The sequence below is a fragment of the Pangasianodon hypophthalmus genome, chromosome 16 (assembly GCF_027358585.1).
Source record: "Pangasianodon hypophthalmus isolate fPanHyp1 chromosome 16, fPanHyp1.pri, whole genome shotgun sequence".
Lineage (NCBI taxonomy): Eukaryota > Metazoa > Chordata > Actinopteri > Siluriformes > Pangasiidae > Pangasianodon > Pangasianodon hypophthalmus.
The window spans coordinates 16180916-16196615 of record NC_069725.1 but is presented as its reverse complement, the minus strand read 5'-3'; the positions used below and the strand labels follow the sequence as shown (position 1 = coordinate 16196615).

The 15700-nt window shown below is 37.9% G+C and overlaps 1 protein-coding gene across 4 annotated transcripts in view; it reads right to left on the bottom strand.

Moving 5' to 3' along the window:
* baz2a (bromodomain adjacent to zinc finger domain, 2A) overlaps nucleotides 1–15700 on the bottom strand; it is a 121437-nt gene that overhangs the window by 61267 nt on the left and 44470 nt on the right. For all 4 annotated transcript variants that reach the window (XM_053240692.1, XM_026920761.3, XM_034311955.2 and 1 more), the window contains 6 exons: nucleotides 13800–13860; nucleotides 13297–13405; nucleotides 12926–13033; nucleotides 11318–11546; nucleotides 11047–11108; nucleotides 9740–9805 (listed from right to left, as the gene is read on the bottom strand). In XM_053240692.1, the coding sequence (XP_053096667.1) occupies nucleotides 9740–9805; nucleotides 11047–11108; nucleotides 11318–11546; nucleotides 12926–13033; nucleotides 13297–13405; nucleotides 13800–13860 (635 nt within the window). The remainder of the gene's footprint in view (nucleotides 1–9739; nucleotides 9806–11046; nucleotides 11109–11317; nucleotides 11547–12925; nucleotides 13034–13296; nucleotides 13406–13799; nucleotides 13861–15700) is intronic.

Sequence of the window (15700 nt, the reverse complement as noted above, 5' to 3'; positions counted from 1 at the left end):
GATAGGGGAGAGAGTATGCACCCCTCCCTCCCTGAGAGCACAGCCAAATTTGGGCTTATTATAAGCTATTCTTACGGTTTCCACAGCTGTACAAAACATATTACAGAGATTTCAAGGCTGTGTCCCAAACTTTATAATATATACTAAATAGTGTACCTACAGTGGGGGCAGAAAGTATTAAATTTTTGTACACTTTATTGTATTATAGATTTACTTTATGACAGAATACATTTACTTTTTTGGCCGTTACTCTATACACAATCCATAATGAAAGTGTGAAAATGTTTTTGGAAATTTTTGCTAATTTATTAAAAATCAAAACCTGATTCTGAATCTTTAAGTATTCAGACCCTTGGATAAGGCACTCCAATTTGAGCTCAGATGCATCCTGTCTCCATTGATTATCTTGAGATGTCTCTGGACATTGACTGGAGTCTACTTGCAGCAAAGTCAACATACTGAACATGATTTAGAAAGGCACAAACCTGTGGGTACAGGGTCCCACAATTCACAGTGCATGTCAGACCAAAAACCAAGCCATGGAACTCTCCATAGACCTCAATAATCAAATTCTATGGAGACATAGATCTGGGCAAGTGGTATTCCTAAAGCTTTGAACATTCCTAGGAGTACAATAGCCTCCATTATTTTGAAATGGAAGAAGCTTGGAACCACCAGGACTCTTCCTAGAGCTAGGTGTCCAGCCAAAATAAGTTTAAAAAAAAAAAAAAAGTGAGAAGGGCCTCGATGGCCACTCTAACAGAGCTTCAGAGGTCCTTCACAGAGATGGGGCAACCTGCTGAAAGAAGAATGATCTTATAAATACTCCATCAATCAAGCCTTTATGGTAGAGTTGCTAGTTGCTATAACCAGATCTCAGTAAAATGCACACGGCAAGCACATAAAGGACTCTGATGGCACCAGGAAAAAGATTCTCTGGTCTGATGAGACAAAAATGTAACTTTTGTGGGTTGAAAAAAAAACTCTACATATAGTGAAAACTGTGTATCAACTGTTAATACCATCCCTATGGTGAAGCAAGATGGTGCTAGCATCATGTTATGGGGTGCTTCTCCGAGACAAAGAAAGAAAGACTGGTCAGAATTGAAGAAAGGACGAATGTAGCCAAATACAGAGTGGTCCTTGAAGAAAACCTGTTCCAGAGTCACACAACCACAGACTGTAGCAAAGGTTCACCTTTCAGCATGACAACAACCCAAAACATACAGCCAAGACAATGCTGCAGTAGGTTTGGGACAAGACTCTATATGTCCTTGAGCAGCCAAGGCAAAGCCCAGACTTGAACCTCATAGGACATCTGTGAAGAGACCTGAAGATTTCAGTTCACAAACACTCTCTAATCAATCTGACTGAGCTTGAGAGGATCTACCAGGAAGAATTGGAGAAAAGCTGTAATTGCTGACAATGGTGTTTCTACAAAGTAGTGAATAAAGGATCTGAATACTTAATTAAATGAGTTTGTGATTTTTATAAATTTACAACAATTTCAAAAAATGTTTTCATATTGTTTCTAAGTATTCTGTATATTGTGTGGTCTTTTTGGCAAGAAAAGTTAAATTTAATCCATTGTAAATTAAATCTATAGCACAATAAAGTGAGAACAAAGTGAAAGACACCGATAGTGTACTGACAAACTATTTAATATAAATATGCAGTTTGGGCCCAAGTATTCATGATTCTAAGGATATATTCATCTGCTTCCAGCTGCATTCCTCATTATTCAAGAAACAGGAGAATGTGAGCCAGAATTATTTGATTTTCTCCTGTTTAAATCCTGCTTATTCTCTTAATGATGACTCTTATTATTACTCTGTACCAGGGTGTTCTGACGTGATATGCCATTAGATAAATGGATATCATGTATGCAAGAAGACTGACAAGTGGTGCACCTCGTCATATGAAATCCCTTTATCATACTGTGAGCTAGGCTTTTCTGTACATGTTATTATGTAATGACCTAAGTTTTACATAAACATCTATGTGGAGTTGCTATATATTGAGTAGATTTTCCCGCACTTAGACAGGAAACAACAGAAAGTAGACAGGAAGGGAGATGAGTGGCGTGACAAGGCCAAACCAGAACTCTGAATTACACTCCTGTATTTCTCCATCTGAAGAATTACTGCAAATAAAATCCATTTGCTGCGGAGATCCTATCTCCAGCATTATACTTTCACCCTTTGCATCTGGCTGAAGCATTATTCTGGTGTGAAAGTCAACATTTTTGTTTTGTACAAAGGTACAACCACACCTTTGCCAAAAGAACAGCCACCTGATCACTGTCTGTTCTTCTGCTCCTAAAAAGGGTGCGTGGGTAAGCCATCTCCATTTTTCATTAGTTGCTGTGAATATACAGTATTTATGTGAGTAAATGTGTATCCTCCTGTAACTTCTTGCATAGTTAAGGAGAGGGACTATCTTGTTATTCTGCATTTGTGACAAAGGAAAGTTATTTTGCATTGTTGCCAAAATGTAGTTGTCCTATACTAGCAGAAGACATGCTGTCTCATGCTAATGGCATATAACAGTGAGACAAGGCCTATTACTAACAGTGTGACTGGGTCTGCTACTAGCCAGGCAGACCCCACAACTAGGTCAAAGGGCACTGAGGCACCAGATATAATGCTAAAGCACAACACTAAACTCATAAGTTTGAAAAGTGTAAATGTAAACTGTCACCATGCTGTAGAAATTAATTACATGACAGGTTTGACATTAAAACAGAGAAGTGTGGTATTTGTGGTAAATCTTTGCTGCAGAAAGCTTGCGGAAAAAGCACTAGGTTAAAGGGCTTTAAGGCCTGTGAGAAGGTCGAATCCATGGTGACCCTGAGAATGGTCACATCAGTGATAATAAGACTGAGAATTCCAGATAATAAAAAAAACTTTCACTCTTTTTGTGGATTCATGAAAAGTATGCTCTGTTTAGACTGGGAAGAGCCTGTGTGCTATTATTCAGCATGGATGGATCCTGTAACTCTAGGATGGGGGCCATGTTTAAATGCTGTCCAAGCCTGAACCTGGTGGTTCAGCAAATACTCCCTATCACAATGTACCAAGAAGTTCAGGTTAAATTTCCACATGCAGTCCAAACACTCCTGTCAATTAGACAAACTCATCTTGTGACAGCAGCAAGATATGTTAAATAGATAGTGTGGTTGGAAACATTACATGTACAGCATAGGGCAGATGTGCTTACACAGAGCGACCTACATTTATCTTGAAACAACTGAGCAGTTGAGGGTTAAAGGCCTTGCTCAAGGGCCCAGAGTGGCAGCTTGGCAGTGCTGGAATTTGAACTTCAGACATTCCAATCAGAAGTCCAATGTCTTAACCACTGAGAAGTCCAATGTCTTAACCACTGAGTTGAAACATCAACTCTGATCATTGAGAAAGCACCTGCAAGCAACAATGCCATTAAACTCTCTGCCCCTGAACTTACAGATCAGACAGACAGAACTAGTGCAACGCCCAGGGGAAGATAATGAGAGAGTGTGCACAAATCCACTACAGAAACCTGAACTAGTACAGTTTACAGATGGATCATCAATAGTGATCAATGGAGAAAGAATGGCTGGATGGACTATCACCACAGCTGATAACTTTGTCCTCTCTGGAAAACTCCCAGCAAACACCTCAATCCAACAAGCAGATCTCAGGGCTCTCGGAGAAACCTTAAAATAGGTGGAAAGGAAAACTGTGACTGTGCATGTGGACTCATGTTACACCTATGGGACAATCATAGACTTGTCATCAAAAATGTGGAAACAAAGAGGTTTCCTGATTGCAGCTGCAACCCCGATCAATATGGTAGAGGGGTGAAAGAACTGACAGATGCTGCGTCAATTCCAGCATAAATGGGAGTGATAAAAGTCTTGGCCCACACCTGAAAAAAAGACCATATCTGCAAGGGCAACACAGACTCAGCAGCAAAAGCAGCAGTCCAGATAGGGGGCTCGTCTACCCCAAGTGATAGGGATTCATCAATTGGGGAAGTAGACAATGCCATGAACTCAGCATCACAACTAAGGACTGTGACAGTCATTTCTGACATGCAAGAACAAGTGTCAAAAGAAGAGAAATGGTCATGGATGTAAAATGGAGCAAAGCTTCATTCAGATGACAATGGAGACAATGCGAAAAGTTGTGGCTCCTAAGAACCTTCTGCCTCACCAAGCCACTCAAATCCACTCAGGTCATTTAGGTGCAGATCAAATGAATTCTAGGTTTGAGGGCATGTGGTACAATCCAGGGTTCAAAAAGGAACACAAAAAAGCTACACATATTGTGAATAACTGCCTAGTTTGTCAATAGCACAACATAGGTAGAGCTCAGTGGACACCCATTTTAACAGGTCCAGCTTCACCAGGTCCTTTTAGGCACCTACAGGTAGATTACATCAGCCTACCTCCAGTTCCATTACATTCCAATTACATTAAATTCCAGTACATTCCAAAATTCCAGTCTTATCAAGATCCAGGACTTGAAAAGAATATCAACTAGCAAACCCAATTTACCTGTAGTGTCTTAAGAGCCTTCATATCAGAACACATACATTAAATGAGTAGTAGACAGGTAGAACTTGTGGATCAAGATGAATTCCTGAAACCTGTTTTTGAAAAGTGGTGGAAATTTTTATTAGTAATACGGTCCCCTCCAAAAGTATTGGAATGGCAAGACCAATTCTTTGATTTTTTTTTTCCTATACACTAAGAACATTTGTGTTTGAGATCAAAATATGAACATGAAATGATAGATCAGAATTTCAGTTATCACTTCCTGATATTTACATTCAGATGTGTTACACAAGTTACAACATGAGAGCTTTGGTCCATGACCACCCAATTTTTAGGTGTGCAAATGTAAAGGAACAGATAGTCTTAAAGTAAATTAAAGTAAATAACACTTAATATTTGATTGCATCAAGCCAGCAACCAACTAACATCTCCAAACTGTTGCATTCTTCTTTTGTGATGGATTTTCAGGCTTGTACTGCAGCTTCTTTTTGTTGTTGCTTGTCTCCTCTTCAGGAGGTGAAATGCATGCTCAATTGGGTTAAAGTCTGGTGATTGTGGTTTTGGGGTTTTTTCACAGCTCTCAATGTACACCAGTGGTTTCTTTCTTTTTCAAAACATTCCAAATTGTATTGGCTATGTGTAATGCTTGTGCAATGGCTCTGATCAACTTTCCATCTTTTCTCAGCTTCTTGCCATTCTCTCATAGACAACTCTCTGGTCTACATGTTAGCTTATCCTTTTTAACAACAAATGTAGTCTTCGCAGGGCTCAAACCAAGAGTAGATATTCAGAGCCATTAAATGTTCAAACAAACAATCTAACAGGCCACACCTGGGCAACAAGAAACACCTGTCAGTCACAACATCTAGATGTAAATATCAGGAATTGCAGAAGGGGGAAAGGGCCTGAAAGCATGTTCCTATTTTCCAGGACGCATGGCTGTCCATATAAAGGAATTTCCTTTATAGTTTGGGTCATTCCATCTCAAGTGGTCCAATACAGGTTGCCTGACCATTTTTAAAGTGCCTAATCTTTTTGAGTTATTACCTCTATGTATTAGAATTGAAAAACCACCAGTTTTTTTTAAATTTCACGTCATTTAACCACAACGGCCATATTTGTGTCATAGCACAACAAATTTTGGTTATACAGCTGTTTACAGAAACCTCGATATCTCAGCTCAGGATGGTCTTAGCTCCTTGGAACAAAAACTGATCTCTAGAACACAAGGCACATGTTCTTATATAAAATTCTGCACATTCTTGTTCCTAAGACTTAGAACTTAAGTCTAATGTAATGCTCAAAATTGTTTATAGTTCCACTATTAAGTTATAATGGGAATGGTTCGAGTCTCAGTCTTAATTTTTTTAGGGGGTACCTAGGTAAGTATGGTGTGCATGCAGAACATTTCAGGTTTTGAGACTTGTCTTTTTTATGGGGGTGAGAAAGTGCAATTTTTTAAAATTCCCCTCACTTTCGGGTTGAATATCTCTGGTGGGGCACTAGATACAAATCTGAAATTTTCAGAGCAGTAGGTCCTCTATAGTAGCATTCTGCTGTAAAAATATTTTTGATACTTTTGATATTTGATGATATTTGATATTGGCAACAGTAAAGCATGATCTATCACAGGGTTCTTCAAATCCGCAGTGTTTAACTCCAACCTCCAAACTCACCTGTCTCTAATTTTCTACTAATCCTGAAGACCCTGGTTAGCTTGTTCAGGAGTGTTTGATTAGGGTTGGAGTTAAACTCTGCAGGACAGTGGACCTCTAGATTTGAAGAACCTTAATCTATCATGTTGGTACAGGTGTACAGTTGGTATATATGAATAGATTTTATCCAAATATGGAATTACAATTTTCACTTGGCTGTTAATGAACAGTGTCATAAACAGAGCTATGGTGTTGTTTCTCCTGTAATCAAGGCAGCAAGTGACTACAGCTCAGACGAAAAAGAGTTACTGTGTTCAAGGATAGGATGTGATGTTACATCAGTTTGTAAGTACCATGAAAAGAACTTTCACTGCCTATTTGGTAACAGTTGTTGTAATCTCTTGGAATATCACAAAAAACCTATTACAAAAGGACTACAAGAAATTCGATTGGAGCACATATCAGAGCATACAAACTATCCTCTAAAACTTGTCCCAGGTAGGTCACTGTGTCCCACTTGCTACAAAAAAAATTTTTGATTGAAAAGTAACGTGTGGAGCAAAGGGAGAACTATGTATTTACCAACTGTACACCTGTACCAACATGATAGATCAAGGTTCTTCAAATCTTCAGGATTACTAGAAAATTACAGGCAGGTGAGTTTGGAGGTTGGAGTTAAACACTGCGGATTTGAAGAAGCCTGTAATAGAACATGCTTCACTGTTACCAATATGTAATGTAGTAACATTTTAGACCACATTGAGAGGCATAAGTTTTTGTATGTCAATCATAAACATAATTTACTGTACAATACTGTTCATTGTTTATTACTTGTTATGCTTACATTACATCTATTCATTTCTCAAAATGCATGAATAAAGTAGGCTTTTCCCCAGATTTCTACTAGCCCTAGCTCTGTAACCAGTTGAATATCAAACTAAAAATTTTTACAGCAGAATGCTATTACTATTACTACTTACTTCTTACTTTCAGGTTCGTATCTGGTCCCCACCAGAGATGTTCAACCCGAAAGTGAGAGGAATTTTTTAAAAAATTGCACTTTCTTGCCCCCATAAAAAAAAGAGAAGTCTCAAACCTGAAATGTTCTGCATGCACACTATATTTATCTAGGTACCCTTAAAAAAAAATTAAGACTGAGACTCAAAACCTTTCCATTATAAATTGACCCTAATAGTGGAACTGTGAGCAATCATGTGCATTACATTTGGACTAAAGTTCTAAGTCTTAGAAACAAGAATGTGCAAAATCTTATATGTCCATGTAACTTGTAATGTGTTCTAGAGGTCAGAATTTGTTCCAAGGAGCTAAGACTATCCTGAGCCGAGATATTGAGTATTCCGTAAACAGCTGTATACCCAAAATTTGTTGTCTGGCATGACAAAGATGGCTGTCATGGTTAAACCAAGTGAAATTTAAAAAAAAAAGAAAAAAAAAAAAACTGGTGGTTTTGCAATGCCAATACATAGAGGTATTCACTCAGTCAAACAACCAACTTTACAATTATTGGACCATCTGAGATGGACTCACCCATTTCTTATTGCCTTTTGCATTCAAAATTACTACAAAAAAATAATAAAAGTGTTAATATGACAAAAATATTTACAGCTCACAGCAGGACCAAAAGGTTATCAACATTCTCAGACAAAGTTAGGATCAGGGAGTAGAATCAACATTTATCAATGAAATTCTGACTTTTTTTTTAGGACAGTATCAGTGTAATTGAGCGGTTGTGCTGATGTTCTCCAGTTGATTTCTATTACTGAGTTTATGGGTATTTAACATACATTGCACACTTACCCAAAATATCCATTCAGCAGCACTACTACATTACTATATTACATGGACTATATTACTTATCCGTTAATAATGAGAAAAGAGCAGAACCACTATACCTAGTTGAGCGTTTCATGTGTGAGAGCTTTGCTTTTTTTTAATAAAGCATGCGCATTACAAACATAAATGCCTCTCATTTAACTGCATGTCTGAAGATACAACATTGCTGAAAAAGGTCTATTACTTTTACTTTTTAATCATATGAACACTTACGTTTTAATAATAATTCTAAAAAGTTGACAATTAAGGTTTCAATGCAGTAGGAATGAAGAAAACAATGACAAATAATAGCGTTCCTTTATATGGACAGTAAAGCCTTCTGAAAAACACTTTCAGGCCCTTTTCTTCTTCCCTAATTACAAGCAACATTTACTATGTAAAATGCAATACAGGTGGAAAATACATTCACTTCTGAAGCAAAGTGAGAAATCCCCTGCTGATTGTTTTTCACTAAGGAGATAAAGTGGCTTAAGAGCAACAGAATGAAGGTATTGCTTTTTGGTGCGGCATGTTGTCCTTATCTCACAAATGAAAAGCAATATTGTATGTGTATTGAATTTTTGAGTTTTTCCTCCAATGTGATGATTTTCTCCATGATATTGTTTTGTCCAGCTTTTGGTTGTTCACATGGGGTATGTGTTTTTACTCTGCAGTCCTACTCTCTAATGATACCGCCAACATGCACCCTTACATCTATAATGCAAGAGACTCTGCTCTTCACAAGCAAAACAGTATCACGGTATTATTATTATTATTCCCGTAAATACAATTAATAATGCAGCCTGTGTGTGTCTGGAAGATTCAACCGTGTCCCAGGTCGAAACAGAAGCTGCCAGATGTTCTTTTTTAAATCCTCTGGTACTTACTGAAATCCATGATGCAATGTATCTTAAGAATATTCTCAGGGCCTTTGGAGGAAAAACAGCCAACAACATACTATAGAATTAAAGCTAAAAATACTAAAGAAATAAGAAATGACTCTGGGGCTTGTTCCTAAGATTCCTTTAACACAGTTAGCACTTTTTGACTTTACAGTATACATCTGTGGATAAGTAATGATGCATCGTCCCAGTATCCGGTGTCAACCAGAAGAGGATTGGTTCCCTTTTGAATCTGGTTCCTCTCAAGGTTTCTTCCTTGCTACTGTCACTTCTGGCTTGCTCATTAGAGATCTAAATCTAAATCCATATCTGGATTTCTGTAAAGCTGCTTTGCAAAAATGACCATTGTGAAAAACACTATATAAATAAAATTGAATTTAAATGAAAACACACTGACATACAAGGAATGTGACCACAAATTATTTGTGTTAGAATACTTTAACTTAGCACAATGTTTTTGTGCAGAAAATGTCAATTTATATGACATAATAGTTTTAATATGCAATTTACTTCTTTAGTGGTAGCCATTCTACAAGCTGGAAAAGTCACAGTAAGAGTTCTGGCAGTCGCCTAGTGACAGACCCCTCTTCCCTGTGTCAAGGGACAAGGATCATTTGGTTAAAGAGTGTAGGAAAGACATGTTTCCATAACTTATGTAAGGTGACTAAATATAACATATTGGCTTAAAATTGGACTTTTGCCTTTAAATGGATAACTATTTAAATGTCATCACTATTTTGAATGTATTTTTTAATCTTAAAATTTTTACAGCCCTAATCAACATTTACTGTGTCTTCTCTGTTTCACATTACCTTAGCTTTTAGTTTCTCCTGCCTGATCTTCCTTCTATTAGCATCTTCCATCCTTTTCATTCTTGCCTAAGTAAGAGAAATTAGAATCTGAGTTACAGGGTGACAGACCTGTACAAGGTGACCAGAGTGAGCTTCAGAAATCTCAAACACAGCAAGCGAAATCAGAGACAAATCAAAATCTACATATGATGACTGAGAAAAAAATGCAGCTTGTGTCAAATTTGGAAGTCACATGAAGAAAGCTCAGGGACATAGGGATGGGGAGGAAAGTAAGGGAGTCGGTGGAGGAAGAGAAGGAATTGGGGAAGCAAGAGAGGGAGTTACAGCACACACCACATGCTTTAATGAAAAGTACGAGCAATTACATCAGACACGGCTTGTATGCGTCATGTATGTGGGGAGTTGAGTATTCATTTCCATGCTTCCTTGAACTGGTTTAGTTAATATAACTTTTAAATATCGGTACCAACCATCAGACTAGTATAAATATGTATTGCTAATGCATACGATTATATAAATCAAAAAGATTTGCTGCAGCAGGACTACAGCTCCTACTGCATTAACTTGCCATGGAATAAAACGCTTGAATGTAGTGATGCAAATAATTTTCAAGTGGCAGAGTGCAGCTGATATTTCAAATAAATATTTCACATTGTCAGTGATATAGGGTAGTACTTTGAATGCTCTTTTAGCTGGCTCAGATTGTTCATAAATTTTTTTTAATTATGGGTTTCACTCTTGTATGGGAGTGATAATTTTGTTGGTTTCAGTTTGCACTCAAACACTATAAGGGAGCTCCTGCTGATCATTGTGCTAGACTAACCTTATTAAACATACAATTTGAGACAAATTTTTCCCTGTTTACACCTGGATATTTCATGTGTCTTTTATCTAGATTGTATCCTGATAACATTTTAACCACAGACACTTACACTTGCATGTGGTTGCATGTCTCTCTGGCTAGACAGACCAAGATCAGATAGCTTTACTACATGTTAATATGCCAATAAGCTCATTATGTCTGAACACCAATTTCCCGTGTTGTTCTTTGTTTTTAATAATTTTGATGGCCACATCAAAATTAGATTTTTCATCTAGAAACTGCTTGACCCAGAACAGTCAAGCTGAGGCAGTGGATGTGACATATAACTTTAAATCAGATATTCGTAGTCTCTGTTTTGTGTAACATCTGCTCATATCCATTATGCTCAAAATATCTGTAAACATACAGTATGTAAATCAACCCCACCACCAACAAACACTGGAACGTAACACTGCCATTTATAGAGAAACAAAAGTTACTTCACCTTTTTCTTCATTTTCTTTTTGATCTTGGCCAGTTTGATTTTATCTTCCTCTGTGAGCTCCCCTGAGGAAAAAATTAGAAGAAAGATATGTTCTCTTGTGATTTTGTAATTAAGCCATCTAATCAGCAAAAATCATTACTTTATGTAAAAAAAAATAAATAAATAAAATAACTGCTTTCTTACACTCTTTATTTCTAAATGCCTTATGTCCATATGTTCCGATTGGATTTTTTAAAATATCAATTTCCAGCCTAAAATCTTTAAATCTCACCTTTTGTCTCCAGTCTATTCAGCAGCCTGGCATCTGTTTTGCTCAGAAGATCAACAACTTTCAATTTGGGAGGTCTGCCTGGACGCCTACGTGGGGCACCCTTGGGCTGAAGGGCTCTAGACTGAGGCTTGACTTCCTTGTCAGGGTTTGGAGGGCGACCACGTCTGCCAGTTATTGCCATAATCATGGATGGAACCTCTTCATTGGCCAGAAGGAACCATTTCTTCCCCTGCAAGCCATAAAGGTGAGTCTATTACAAATACCTTCCCAAAATACATCAAAGAAAAAAGCTATATTTTAAGACATGTAATTTATGTGAAATAGACTTTCACTTAGAATATTAATACCAGTAAATCACACTTATTGGTAAGCAACTCAAGTTAAGTTAATTCTGATGCTGTCATTTGCTTAAAAAGAACATACGTATGTTTAATCCAATATCTCTCACCAGTATGAGACTCTATATTATAGACAAGGCCTCCAATGGTTTAACTGTTTAACTATAGTCTCTATATTCTCTATTCTCTATATTCTATAAAAATCTTACTTATTCCCCAGAAAAGGTCTGGCCATTCACATAGTAAGCCTCAGGCAATTGCTTTACAAAAGCACATAAAAGCACTTCTGCATTACATAAGACCTTTCCCCATCATTTGGGGTCTGAACATTCAATCATTCACACTGTCAATAAGGACACCCCACATGTGTGTCTCTAATGCCATTTCTTTGCTACCACTACACTTGAGCCTTGACCACTGTTCCAAACTGTGATTACCTTCCTCCAAAGGTCAAAATTCAAATTGACCAGAAGCTCATCCAGACCATAAAACCCCCTTTATAGTTCTGTTCATAACACAAACATTCTCCTTGGCATTTAGTTGATGTGGTCTGCACTCACGGAGATAAACACAGATTTAATGCAGTACAAATTGGGGCAGTAGTGGCTCAATGGTTAAAGGCTCTGGGTTACTGATCAAGTTGGGGTTTCAAGCCCAAGCACTGCCAAGCTGACACTGTTGGGAGTTTGAGAAAGGCCCTTATCTGCTCCAGCTTTCTGTTCTTGACTGACAGAAGTGTAACCTGGCATGATCTGATGCTGCTGTAGCCCATCCACCTCAAGGGTCTACGTGTTGTGCATTCAGACATGCTTTTCTGCTCACCACAATTGTACACAGTGTTACTGTAGCCTTTCTGTCAGCTCAGACCATTCTCCATTGACCTCTCTCATCAACAAGGTGTTTCCGTCCATAGAACTGCCGCTCACAGGATGTTTTTTCTTTTTTGCATCATTCTGAGTAAACTCTAGAGACTGTTGTGCATGAAAAGCCCAGGAGATCAGCAGTTATAGAAATACTCAAACGAGCCTGCCTGGCACCAACAATGCCATGGTCAAAATCACTGAGATCACATTACTTTCTCATTCTGATGGTTGATGTGAAAAGTACCCAAAGCTGCTAGCCCATGTCTGAGTGCTGCCACACGATTGGCTGATTAGATAACTGCATAAATTAGTAGGTGTACAGGTATTCCTAATTAAGTGCTCAGTGAGTGTATATGTGAAAAATAAATGCTTCTTCTATAATCCCACAAAATTTCCTGCCCACAGACCTCAGGTGTGTCTCGCTCCTCATAGAAGTCTCCCACAGGCATACGTGGGCTAAAACTGAAGTGCTCCCTTGTCACCCCCTTCAGATTTTCCTCATGCTTCTTCAGGTACTAAAAAACATATACCTCCTCTGGATTAAAAAGGTTAATAAACAACAATAACACAAATCAAAATAAAAATCAAAATAACACAATTCAGACAAGAAGCATTTATAGAAATGCATAAGCACTGATGGTTCTGCAAAGTCTGTCAGTCCAAACTTATGTAAAAAAAAATTTTGTGCAAAAAGGATGAAATGGCTACTATTTAGAGCTGTGACTGATTGTTTAACTAGTTCATGTCAATCAGAAGTGCAGAAAGGACTAAGCCTTACCTTAATGACCTCAGGGAACTGTTTCATTCTTCTCCCACAGGGAGTGTAATACCATGTTTCTCCTTTCAGTCGGTCATCAAGCTTTCGCACACGAATCTCTCGCCTCCAACTAAAAAAACAAATAAAAAATGAAAATAAAAAAGAGCAGATTATACACTATAATAACTGAAAAAAAGAATACTACTACTGTATACTATTCATTTGAGTAAGTTAAAAAAGTGAAAAATTTCTGGATTGTCTTCTGAGTTTGAATTTATTTATTTATTTTACATATAAGTAACAATTTATTAAACTTTACTCTTTTGCAATACATTTACATAGTAATACAAATCCATTGATGAAAGAAAAGAAATAAAAAAAACTAAGTAAAAAAATACATTGGCATTTATATCAAGTCTCACTGATTTGGTTAATATTACTTTAGGTTAATACTTGGCATATTTACTTAATTAAAATATTATATTTATGCCTTCCTCACTTTAAAAGTTGTTTATGGTTTTTACCCATGAAGAAGAGGAAAGATGACTTGCTCTTCCGTAGCAATTCTCCGCCTTGGGGTTTCTCCTAGAGATAAAAAGGAGCCTATGAAGCCCAACCCACATACCATGGTCTCTATTTTTGTGATCATGGCACACGTGAAAAAATGAGGCCTTAGACTGTGACTGGGGGGTGAGATTGTAAAAATTAAACATTACACACAATAGTTCAAAATTTCAACACAAATTAGATAAACTATTAATCTCTGTTCTAATCAGTAAAATCATTCATTAAAATTTTGTAAATAAAAACTTTTTCTGTGGTTCTACACGTAAAAAAAAAAAAAATCCCTTTGCCTTACACCAATCTGCCGTAACATTAAAACCACCTGCCTAATATTGTGTAGGTCACCCTTGTGCCAGCAAAACAGCTATGATCTGTCAAGGCATGGACCCTACAAGACCTTTGGTCTGCAACAATGTTTAGGTAGGTGGTACGTGTGACATCCACATGAATGCCAGGACCCAAGGTTTCCCAGCAAAACATTGCCCAGAGCATAACACTGCCTCCACCAGCTTGCCTTCTTCCCATAGTGCATCACCAGGAAAGCGACGCACATGCACCCAGCCATCCACATGATGTAAAAAGAAAATGTGATTCATAAGACCAGGTTACCTTCTTCCTTTGCTCCATGGTCCAGTTCTGATGCTCACGTGCCCATTGTAGGCACTTTTGGCAGTCAGCATGGGCACTCCGACCGTTCTATGGCTACACAACCCCATATGAAGCAAGCTGCAATGCACTGTGTTCTGACACCTTTCAATCATAGCCAGCATTAACTTTTTCAGCAGTTTGTGCTACAGTAGCTCTTCTTTGGATCAGACCAGATGGACTAACCTTAGCTCCCCAAGCAAATCAATGAGCCTTGGCACCCATACCCTTGTTCCCGGTTCACTGGTTTTCCTTGTTTGGACAACTTTTGGTAGGTACCTACCACTGCATACCAGGAACACCCCACAAGATCAGCCATTTTTGAGATGCTCTGACCCAGTTGTCTAACCATCACAGTTTGGTCCTTGTCAAAGTCACTCAGATCCTTAAGCTTGACCACTTTTCCTGCTTCCAACAACTTCGAGAACTGACTGTTCACTTGCTGCTTAATATATCCCACCCCTGGACAGGTGCCATTGTAACAAGATAATCACCGTTATCCACTTCACCTGTCCATGGTTTTAATGTTATGGCTGATTGGTGCATATTACTATGGAGAAAACCAAAGACAAGTTGTCGCTAACCAGCTCGAATCAGATAAAAATATGTAAGCAGTTAAAATACCATTAAGAGCAATTAAGGCCATAACAAAGGGTTTCTGAATGAAAAGGTTCATGTCTGAAACAGTTGGCCCAGGAACTGGCCCCATGAGCACACTGTCCCCACATCCACTGAGGAGGTTTGTGAAGGAGGAAAAGAGAAGCCCAAAAAGAGCCCAAATGTAAGAGTTTAATTCATTCTTATGGTCACCAAATTTCAAAATCAACTGTTAAATACCACTTTCATAACATTCAGTGTTGGGGCACCTGAACTTCAAAATTCAACTTTTCGGTCTTGCGCACCATCAGTATATTTGGCAAGAAAAGACTGCAGCATACAAGGAAAACTACCACAGTAAAACATGGTGGTGGATTATTAATGCTTCGGGGCTCTTTTGTGTTAGGTGTTTCAGAGGCTCTTGTGAAGAATGATGGCATTATGATCTTTTCAGTCTAATTAACCAAAAATAGTTGCCTCTGCCAGGAAGTTGGCACTGGCCAAAGATAGAGCTTTTAACTTGATGATCTGCCATACATACTTCCAAATCATGACAGAAATAGTTAAAGAAACACAAAATGTTTAAATGTTTAACATGTTGAATAAAACTATGTGCCTG